Source organism: Jaculus jaculus, chromosome 7, assembly GCF_020740685.1.
Source record: "Jaculus jaculus isolate mJacJac1 chromosome 7, mJacJac1.mat.Y.cur, whole genome shotgun sequence".
NCBI lineage: Eukaryota > Metazoa > Chordata > Mammalia > Rodentia > Dipodidae > Jaculus > Jaculus jaculus.
In genome coordinates this window covers 67,943,930-67,955,959 of record NC_059108.1, presented here as the reverse complement: position 1 = coordinate 67,955,959, position 12,030 = coordinate 67,943,930, and the positions used below count along the sequence as shown (strand labels likewise).

The window sequence follows — 12,030 nt, the reverse complement described above, 5'->3', positions numbered from 1 at the left end:
TATTAGAGACAGATAGAGGGAGAGAGAGAAGGAGGATGGGCACACCAGGGTCTCTAGCCACTGCAAATGAACTCCAGATGCATGTGCCACCATGTACATCTGGCTTATGTGGGACCTGAAGAACTGAACCTGGGTCCTTAGTGTCATAGGCATAGCCTTAACTGCTAAGCCATTTCTCCAGCTCAGCATTTTTGATAGCTTTCATACAGAGTTTGAATAAATATTTAGCATTTTAGTAATATTTAATTTGTTGACTGAATTAAGAAAACATGAACAACCATTTGAGCTGTGCATATTGGTACTAACAAGACAGAGAAAGAGAAATGGTGCTATATATTTATTAAATGCCTAACTGTTACTGGATGGGCAGCACATGGGTCTCTTTCATGAAAGGCATAGTCCGAATCTTCAATCTAGTTTCACTACTCAAGTATAGCAAAATGAAACCTACCAGAGACACTTGTGTGCCTAGGCAAGAAGATAAACGAAGAGTTTTGAACACTGCCTCCTTACCCAGTCAGAACCTAATGGACAAGATGCTTGAGTTGTTCCTCAAACCATGAGTAAATTTCACAGTGGAAAGAGTACATATAAGGTAATTTTAGGCACAGTTAAGAATGCTGTGGCTAGACACTGGGCCAAAGACAGGTATCATTATAAATGTACAGTAGGATAAAACTTGGCCTTGAAGGAAAGCATATGTCTTCAAAGTGTTCCCTTCCCAAACCATATTCTTTAATCCTATTAGTCTAGCATAAACAGATATAATTTAGGTATATGGAATATCTCTCTCTCTCTCTCTCTCTCCACACACACACACACACACACACACATATATATATTATATAATTATGTAATATTATATATATTATATATGTGTGTGTGTGTAAAGAGATATATATATATATTATATATATATATGTGTGTGTATAATATATATATTATATATTATATATATGTGTGTGTATAATATATGGAATATATATATGTATTACATATATATGTATACATATTCAATTTATACATAATAAAACACACTGATTTTTAAAGGATAGTTGATATGTTGAAGACACACTAGCCTTCATTTGCTCTGAAGCAGCATTGCCCCTCTGTGGACAAATAGGGATATTACATTGAACAACTTCCTACAATTTCTTAAATCTGTGTGCAGCAACCCCTGCAACAATGAGAACCCTGAAGAAAGTTATTAAGTCTGGGTTTGGAACTAATATTTCTTCAGATGGAAAAAGACTTTTCTGCTTGTTACTGAGGTATGTTTAATGGTGATCTAGAGTATTTAGTTGGATTGCTGGCTATAGCAGGAAAGAACAATACTTCAGAAATGTGAAATATATATCAAATTGTCCCTAACATCTTTTCAGAGTAGACAGTGGACCTTCAGGATGGATGACTTTTTTTAATGTATATTATTTATTTATTTGAGAGAGAGAAAGAGGGAAAGGGAGAGGGGGAGAGAGAAAGAGAGAATGGGCTTGCCAGGTCCTCCAGCCACTGCAAACGAACTCCAGATGCATATGCTCCTTGTGCATCCAGCTTCTGTGGGTTCTGGAGAACCAAACTGGGATCCTTTGGCTTTGCAGGTTAATGCCTTACAAGCTAAGCCATCTCTTCAGACCCTGGATGACTTCTTTGACAGTCCCCCTTCCCATATCAATGTCAGGACAGCATACTGTCATAACTACTTCACACTGAAAATAACATGGTATTAAATAGACTTTAAATCAGATAATTGTTTGACTCCCTTGCCAACACTTGACATAGTCATCTTTTCACATAAAACCCACATGGTAAATGAGTAGCAGTATCTTATTATGATATTCCCCCAATGTATCATGATATATAATATGAATCATTAATTTTTTCCCATAGAGTTAAAAAATATTATCATCTTTGAGGATTGTGGTGGTTTGCATAGAAAGTGTCCTGAATAGCCTAATATTTGCAATTAAGTCTCATACTTGATTCTCAGCTGGTGGAGCCTTTGGCAATGGACTTCTGCTGAAAGAGGTATGTCAAAAGTGGTGGGCATTGGAATTTTATAATCTAGCATATCTTGCCATGCTAGCTAGCTCATTCTTTCTGCTTCCTCCCAGCTGATGTAATAAGATGTGATAATCTGGCTGTTTGTGCTGCCATGTATTCCATGCTGTGATTAAACTTGTGCTGAAAACTATAAGCCAAAATAAACACTTTCTTTCCATAAGCTGCTTCTGATTGGGTGTATTTTCACAACAATGAGAAGGTAATTACTACAGAAAAATGCTACCAAGAAGTGGGGGGTGTTGCTGTTATCTTAACTCTGTATGTTAGTTACCTTTCTGTACTCCTGAGACAAGATACCTAACCAAAAGCACTTGATGAGAGAAAACGGTTTATTTTGGCTTATAATCTTAATGGTAAGATTCATGATGGCAAGAGAAAGCATGGAACTAGTAAAGGCTAGATACCACAATTTTGTAGCAGCAGGTGGAAAATAGCATAATGGAAGTACACTCAACAACACACCTCTTTCAGCAAGGCTCCATCTTCCAAAATGCCACAAGCTAGGGACCAAGCATTCAGAAGACATTGGGGGACATTTAAATTGCAACAATGTGTTTTTTAATCTTTTGAACTAGTTTGAAGGTATAAAGGATTTGGAAGCCTTGTAATGTGGTAAGCATTGCTTAATGGGCCATTCTGGTGAGAGTTTGGAAGACCAGACTTCAGAGATTCATATAGCCTGTGAAGGCTTGGTTCATGAGGCTTCAGAGGGGAAGAAAGGACTATCTTGGGACTGGGCTATATTCCTGTGATTTTTTAAAAAATTTGTTTATTTGAGAAAGAGAAAGAGGCAGAGAGAAAGATGAGAGAATGGGCATGCCAAGGCCTCCAGGCATTGCAAACGAGCTCCAGATGCATGTGCCTCCTTGTGCATCTGTCTCACACCAGTCCTGGACAGTCAAACAGGTATCCTGTGGCTTTTCAGGCAGATGCCTTAACCACTAAGCTATCTCTCCAGCCCTATTACTGTGATTTTCTTAGATGAGAGGATGGCTTCATTCTATCCCTATCTTGAGACTTGAGCAAAGTTGAATTTAAATTTTTTTTTATTTTGTTCATTTTTATTTATTTATTTGAGAGTGACAGAGAGAAAGAGGCAGATAGATAGAGGGGGGTGGAAAAACTGGGTGTGCCAGGGCTTCCAGCCACTGCAAACGAACTCCAGATGTGTGCGCCCCCTTGTGCATCTGGCTAACATGGGACCTGGAGAATCAAGCCTCAAACTGGGGTCCTTAGGCTTCACAGGCAAGCACTTAACCACTAAGCCATCTCTCCAGCCCAAAGTTGAATTTTAAAGTAACAGACAGGTATACTTAGTGGAGAAAAATACAGAAAAAAAGAAGTTTGACACAGAAGAAAATATGGACAGAATTTTGGTCATGCTAGAGACTGAAGCCATTGAAGCTGCAATTATTTAAGAGATTACCACTATTGAGAATGGGCCAGCTGTTCTGCAATGGGATTGGTGAAAGGAAGAAATCTGAAGGAAGAATGCTGAAGGACCTTCTGCTCCTCAAAGTTGGATTTAACACCTCCCCTACCACCATTAGGTTAACAAATTTCGCAGCTCCCAGCTGATGTCATAATGTGATGGCCTGACTTTTTCTTCATGCCATGTTTTCCCCAACATGATGAAACTTTCCCTCAACACTGTAAACCAAAGTATATCATTTCCTTCCACAAGTTACTTCTGGTTGATTGTTCTGTCCCAGCAATAACAATTGCTACAATGATCATCTATTTAATCTATCGTAACTACTCAGCTCCAAAATGTGAGAAATAATTAAAGTATATTTAATACAAATAATTAATATGTTTCTGTGTTTCAATAAAACTTCGTATATTAAATTTAAAAAACTAAAGATTTTATTTTTACTTATTTACTTGAGAGAGAGAAAGATGGAGGGAGGGAGAGAGAGAGAGGAAGAGAGAAAAAGAGAGAGAGAGAATGAACTTGCTAGGGCCTCTGGCCTTGCAAACCAATTCCAGATACATGTGCCACCTTATGCTTCTGGTTTACATGGGTCCTGGGGAGTTGAACCTGGGTCGTTTGGCTTTGCAGGCAAGTGCCTTAACCACTAAGCTATCTCTCCATCACTAATAAAAGCTCATAAACATTGGCAAGTTGCTGGATTTTACATAGGTTGAATTTTGTTGACCATGATGAAAAACACCTTTACATGTGTTAATTTTAATATATGCATTCTTTTATGAAGACTGCACCAACAAACATTTGCCCATTATTAAATTGATTCATTTGTTCTCTTTTATTCAGTTGTAAGAGAATTTACATATCCTTTTGAAGTTCTTCAACTTTCTTCCAATTGTTTTTAGTTTTGTTTTCTTAAAGAGCTCTAAGACCTCTGTTCAGAAAAGTTCAAAGCAAGGCTGACAGGTCTGGGGGATGCAGCTTCAGAGTGATGTGAAGATAGATTGTCCTTTTATGCAAAAGGTTTGATTAATACCAGCTATGCAGCTGGGATCTGAAGTGAAACCTTCAGTCCACTCAAAGAGAGAAAAATGTACTTACAGTTTCCAAGGGAAGGGGAGGTTTTACAGAGGACAATATAGGCTTCATAAATATGTGATCTGGGCTGTATGATAAAAGTCAGTCTTTCTCTGGGTAGGTAGTGTAGCCTGGTTAATGTATGACAAATAAGCTGTGTGATAGGTGTCACTAAGCCTGTTTCTAAGAGGTACATACTTCCCTACCTATGTGGCATGGCATTAATATAATAGTCTTTGTTTACTAATAAAAAGGAACAGAGGAATGACTTTATGTAAAATAAATAAATAAACCTTGTCTTCAGTCCTGGCTTGAGGCCTTGCTTGTTGGCTGTAGGCTTGTCATAAATAGCTTTTATTATATTGAGATATGGTCCTTCTATTCCCAGTCTCTGTAGGACTTTTATCATGAAGGGATGTTGAATTTTGTCAATGCTTTCTCTGCGTCTAAGGAGATGATCATGTGATTTTTCTCCTTCAACCCATTTATATAATGTATTGCATTTATAGATTTGCACATATTGAACCATCCTTGCATCTCTGGGATAAAGCCTACTTGGTCAGGGTGAATGATCTTTCTGATATATTCTTGTATTCTGTTTGCCAATATTTTGTTGAGAATTTTTGCATCTATGTTCATGAGGGAGACTGCTCTGTAATGTTCTTTTTTGTTCTATTGTTGCCTGGTTTTGGTATCAGGGTGATGCTGGCTTCATAAAAGGAATTTGGTAGAATTCCTTCTTTTTCTATTTCCTGGAAAAGCTTAAGAAGCACTGGTGTTAGCTCTTCCTTGAAGGTCTTTGAAATCTGTTGTGATGTGACCTTTTTCATCTCTAACTTTATTAATTTGTGTCTCTTCTCTCTAGCTTTATGTTAGGATTGCTAAGGGTTTATCAATCTTGTTTATCCTTTCAAAGAACCAACTCTTTGTTGCATTGAGTTTTTGGATTGTTTTCTTTGTTTTTATTTCATTAATTTCTGCCCTAGTCTTTATTATTATTATTTCTTCCCATCTACTGATTTTTGGTTTTCCTTGTTCTTCTTTTTCCAAGGCTTTAAGGGGAAGCATTAGGTCATTTACTTGTGACCTTTCTAATTTCTTAATATAGGCACTTAAAGCTATAAGCTTACCTCTTATGACTGCCTTCATTGTGTCTCAGAGATTTTGGTATGTTGTGTTCTCATAATCGTTTGACTCTATGAATTTTTTGATTTCCTTCTATAGTTTTGCTAATGTCTTGCTGCCAGAAGCCCAGAGCTATGGATACAAGTCCAACCAAAATGGCTCCCAACACTGAATACAACCCCAATTGCTCAGGCAATAAAACCACAGATTAATCACTGGTACCTCATGAAATTACAAAGATTTTGCACTGCAAAGGACACAGTGAATAAAGCAAAGAGGCAACCTACAGAATGGGAAAAAAAATCTTTGACAGCTATACATCTGATAGAGGATTAATATCTAGGATATACAAAGAACTCAAACAGTTAAATAATAAGGAATCAAATAAGCCAATCAAAAAAATGGGCTATGGAGCTAAATAGAGAGTTCTCAAAGGAAGAAATATGAATGGCATATAAGCATCTAAAAAACTGTTCTACATCTCTAGTCATCAGGGAAATGCAGATGAAAACTACATTGAAATTCCATCTCATTCCTGTCAGATTGGCTACCATCATGAAAACAAATGATCATAAATGTTGGTGGGGATGTGGAAAAAGAGGAACCCTTCTACACTGCTGGTGGGAATGCAATCTGGTCCAGCCATTGTGGAAATCATTGTGGAGGTTCCTAAAACAGCTAAAGATTGATCTACCATATAACCCAGCTATAGCACTCCTAGGCATATATCCTAAGGACTCATCTTATTTCCTTAGAAGTACGTGCTCAACCATGTTTATTGCTGCTCAATTTATAATAGCTGGGAAATGGAAGAAGCCTAGATGTCCCTCAACTGATGAGTGGATAATGAAGATGTGGCACATTTACGCAGTGGAGTTGTACTCAGTGGTAAAGAAAAATGAAGTTATGAAATTTGCAGAAAAATGGATGAATCTGGAAAGGATTATACTAAGTGAGTAACCCAGGCCCAGAAAGCCAAGCTCCACATGTTCTTCCTCATATGTGGATCCTAGCTACAGATGATTGGGCTTCTGCATGAGAAGGAAAATACTTAGAGGTAGTTAAGTTAAAAAGGAGATATAAAGGGAAGAGAAATGAAGGGAGGAGGGTACTTAATAGGTTGGTATTATATATATGTAAGTACAATGATGGAGATGGGGAGGTAATATGATGAAGAATGGAATTTGAAAGGGGAAAGTGTGGGAGGGGAGGGTATTACCATGGGATATCTTTTATAATCATTGAAAATGTTAATAAAAATTGTTATAAGATAAAAAATACAATAAAATAATTTTTTAAGTGGAATATTTAGAAGATGTGGTCAGAATTAAAGCTTTTGGGAGAGGAAAAAGTCCTCTGATAAGAGCTAGGTAAATTGAGAGATTTGTGAGGGTTTCCTGAGACAAGTTGGTATAATGGCTTGGTGAAGCTGGCAAAATTTATCATCCTTAGCTAGGCCAATAAAGGAAACAAGTTTGATTTTGGCAAGGGTGAAGAATGTTCCTGTAATTATCCATCTCTGTTTTTGAGTGAGATCTCAGTAGGAAAAAATGCTGTCCTACCCCAATAATAGAGATGGAATGTGAGACCATTGGTCTTGAATATTCTATTGAAGCTGAATGAACAGCTCCCATCTAAATGGAATGATAATAACGTACCTGCAAACATAATGCTTACCAACACTGATGATGGTCATGGCAGTGGCAGTTATACATTTTTTTATTGACAATTTCCATAATTATAGACAATAAACCTTGACAATTCCCTCCCCCCTCGTTTGCACTCCCACAACTCCACTCTTCATCATATCCTCTCCTCCTCTCCATCAGTCTTTCTTTTATTATTTTATTCTTTCTTTTATTTTGATGTCCTCCTATTGTACTGGTCTTGTGTAGTTAGTGCCGGGCATAGTGAAGTCATGGATGTTCAGGCCATTTTGTATCTGGAAGAATGCATTGTAAGAAGTTATATCCTTCCTTTGGCTCTTATATTCTTCCTGCTACCTCTTCCACAATGGACCCTGAGCCTTGGAAAGTGTGATAGTGATGTTTCAGTGCTGAGCATTCCTCTGTCACTTCTTCTCAACACTATGGTGATTTTTGAGTCATCCCAGAGGTCACTACCATCTGAAAAAAGAAGCTTCTCTAACCAAAAGTGAGAGTAGCATTAATATGTTGATATGAAAATTAAGTAAAGTGCTTACTTGGCAGTTTGGTGAGCATAATATATGCATTTAGCTAGACACCAGCAGGTGTTACACCTTTAGGGCTCATGACTTCCCCCATCATAGCTTTTCAGTATCAGGCATGTATTTCCTCCTGTGGAGTGGGGTTCCAGTCCAATTAGAGAGTGGTTGGTTTCCAGACATGCCACTAATGCACCCTTTAGCTTATTTGGCTTGGCTGGCCCAACTTAAAGCTTGGAGTGTTCACTGTTGCTAATCTTAACTGATGACTTTTTTTTTTTTCTCTCTCTCTCTCTCTTCATGGAGCTGAATACAGCATAGGTTTTTCCAGTTTTCTGTCAACTGGCTTACAGGGAGATTTCCACTCAGCTCCAGAAAGATTTTTCAGTGACCTCACAGCCCTAGTATGTGGAGTCTTCAGCAATAGGGTCTTACCAGCTAATCTTGGTGGGAACCAAGAGCCTCAGCAATGGCCTGTAATGTTTTGGAGGCATCAGGGACTTCCCGGTCTAACAGCTCACTGGAAAGTATCCCATCACTAGCACTGAAAATTTTTATTTTTTACTTTTTTAAAAATTTATTTATTTGAGAGCAACAGACACAGAGAGAAAAACAGATAGAGGGAGAGAGAGAGAGAATGGGCGCGCCAGGGCTTCCAGCCTCTGCAAACGAACTCCAGATGCGTGCACCCCCTTGTGCATCTGGCTAACGTGGGACCTGGGGAACCGAGCCTCGAGCCAGGGTCCTTAGGCTTCACAGGCAAGCGCTTAACCACTAAGCCATCTCTCCAGCCCCTGAAAAATTTTTAATAACAATCTATGGCTTCAGAATGTGCCATTGTTCAAAAAAGTAGATTTCCACATGACTTGTTCATACTCTCTTAGATTTTGATTAGTCCTCCCCCACCTTCCCTTTACTCAGTCTCTTCCCCTGACCTCACTTAGGCCTTTCCATCACCCGCCCCCCACCCCGCCACAGTAATCTGTTCTTCTACTTACATATATACAATGTCCTCCCCTCTCCTCCCTACCTTATATACCCTTTCTAGCTTACTGGCCTCTTCTGCAATGTTTTATTCCAACTTAAAATACAACTCCAAACATTTGTAGCTAGGATCCACATATGAGAGACAATATGTAGAGCTTGGCTTTCTGGGCCTGGAATACCCCCGGTTCATCCATTTCCTACAAATTTCATAATTTCATGTTTCTTTACTTCTGCTTTGATTCTGTGTTCCTTCAATCTTCAATGGGTGTTCCAAACATGTTAGGAATCAAGAATCCTATCTCAGAGTTATAGCTTGAAATGGTCAACCTATGCCAAAGGGCTTCAGGATAATTTGTTTGCAGTGGCTGGAGGCTCTGGTGCGCTTTTTCTCTCCCTTTCTCTCTGTCTCTTTCTCTCTCTCTCTCTCTCTCTCTATGAAAAAAAGAAAAGGAAAGGAAAAACCAAAGCCAAGAACAAGAAAATGAAATAAAAGTGCCAATTAAAATAAAACAAACAAACAAGAAAATGGACTCTATTAACCCTCTAAAACAAAAAGACCTCTCAGACTTCACTCAACAGAGGACATATTCTTCTCAAGCATCTAGGGTATACTTCTTAGGATATGCTAGGTCCTACACTATTGAAGTTTCAAAAATATGAATGGGACATAGATGAGTGGAAAATATATTTTAGGGTTTTACCAACATCTGTTTAACAGTATCTAAACATTTTTTTTCTCTATTGAACTGACAGAATGAGATGCCCATGGTTGCCCTTGTCTTTGGGGATATATTATGGTGAGGGGACCTGAATGTGCTTGAGACGCCAACTAAGTGCATTATTATCAATAACATTTTTCTGAGCGAGTTTATTTTCTTTAATATCTTTTGCTCTTACCCTTTTGGAGTTCAGCACACTATAGCTTAAATATTCATTTAGATTCAATCCTTTTCTCAACTTCTGATATGGTTGCAATTTGAACATTTATGTTTCAGGAGGGGTTTACACTGAGAAATGAAAATAAAGACTCTAGGCTATGAGGTTGAGAAATTACCTGTGGCTAAAACTGTCAATACAGTAAAGAGACTTTAAGCTGCGAATGTTGCTGTGGTGGTCTCATGATGTCATGTGACTGAGCAGGGGACGCCCCCACCCAGCTGAAGATTTTTGTCGAGGCTGCAAGTGTCTGGAGTGCGCTGTGAATCCACTGCGCAGAAGTAAGTGCCTGAGTCTGTGGTCTGCGAGGAGGAAATGTACAGAGAGCTGTGACGTTCCTTAGAGACAGTTGTTGACTTCAGCCTTCCACTCTGCTTTGTTCCTGAAGGATTGTAAAACAGGCTGATGAGGCGTCCCCCTGGATTTTGGTAAAACCACTTCACATTGTTTACAGCCATAGAAAAGTTGCAATATAACACGGAACTGTCTCTCTCCTGGAGAATCAAGGATTCGGGGCTCTGCTTCACTTGCTGCCCTTTCACACCTGATTAGAAACAGAAGACAGGTCGCAGATGGTCATCAGGGCAGTGCTAAAAGGCCCCTCCCCCTGCTTAGATCACCAGAAGGACAGAGAGCCTGCAAGGCTTGTGAGCTGCTTCTACCTCCCCACCATGTGCTGCAGCTGCAGAATCCTTTCAGGAGCCCTAAATGTGGGTCAGCCTTACTCACAGCAAAGCTGGGAGCACAAAAGCCCCAGCAGAGATCCCAGCAGTGTCTTCATGGTGCTCCTCCAGAGTGTGGGTGTCAGGACTGGCTCTGGACCTCTTTCTGATCCTACAGCCAATCAGCTCCACCCTAACCCTGCCAGGCCAGACACTGCTGAGCTCCTCCCCTGCGGGGACTTGGCTGAGAGTGTGGGAGGAGCCCCGCGAAGAAAGGAGACAAAGTTCATCATTCTGTCCCTAGAGGGATATTTTCATATGATCTTGGGACTGTAAGGACTGTGAGGGGTCTATAAAGAGGAAGGAGACCGGCTCCCCCTCAGGCGAACATGCCTCCATTGTACTAGCAAGAGCCAGGGAGCATCATAGAAAGAACAGCTAAGTATTTAACCCAAACAATAGATGCAGGTCACTGCTCTTTACTGACCCATGAAATACCCTCCAGTCACACAAAGTATCCAGAATGTTAATGTTATATAGTATAGATTTTAATGCTTTCTTATCCTTGGAATATGTAAGATATGTGGCTTGGGTCACTCGTGTAATACAATTTGTAGAAATAGTATAAAAATAATCCAATAACGTGAAGATGACATGGGGGAAATCTAATCAACAAGTACTAAGTTATAGTTAGATAGGAATAAGAAGTATGTTCTGGTATGTTACTGCATGGTAGGGTGACTACAGGTATTTGAGGTTTGGAAAACTAGAATAATGTACTTTTAAGTTTTCACCATAAAGAAAAGGTAAATAGATTATGGCTAATAGTTAAATGTAGCCTGATTTAAATATTACACTACATATTTATATCAAATACTGCATAGCCCCCATTAATACCTATCACATAAGCTTTCATATACCAGTTAAGATGTTTTACTTATACATTTTTTACTGTTTTATAAATATGTGTATAAAAATGACCCTAAAAAGACTATAAGTCATGGCAGAAAAAATAGGATAAATTCAGTTATCATCTGTACACATTACCTTTCCTGGACAATGTTTTGTTCTCTGATATTTACCCTGTAAAAATTCCTATGTCTCATGTTTGAGGTTGAGTAAATAACTTTTTCTTTTTAATTCTTCTTTATTCCTTTTTCTACCAACTTTTTCTTCTCATTAAATTTCTGCTTTGCTGGTTCCCTTTTCTTCTTACCATGGTTACCTCAGAGTGTACACCTTCCCACCATGTGGCTCTTTTACTCTCTCTGCCTTCTCTAGCTCAGCTTTATGTTGTTCCATCTCACATATTTCTCTGAGGTTGCTGAATTTCTTTGTAGGGGCTTCTGTATTAGAGCACTCCAGCTCACTGAAGTCAAGAAACTAGAAAAGAAATCCAGAAAATTTCTGTTTGGAAAAAAAAAAGTTCTCCCTTTATCCTGGATTTCTGTCTGGATTGCTTCAGAGATGAGATTAATAATGTAAAGCAAATCTCTGGTCTGCCTTTCACTAGCATATACAGTCAGCTTTATAACCATCACTATCCTAAATGGCATTGGAGCAAA

General features: G+C 38.8%; 2 gene segments (V, D, J or C); both read right to left on the bottom strand.

Annotated features, from left to right (window-relative positions):
• LOC101600058 overlaps window positions 1-12,030 on the bottom strand; it is a 746,857-nt gene that overhangs the window by 670,302 nt on the left and 64,525 nt on the right.
• Window positions 9,874-10,600, bottom strand: LOC123462060. The segment is given in 2 exon segments: window positions 9,874-10,347; window positions 10,533-10,600. Coding segments are annotated over 2 exon segments (408 nt in total).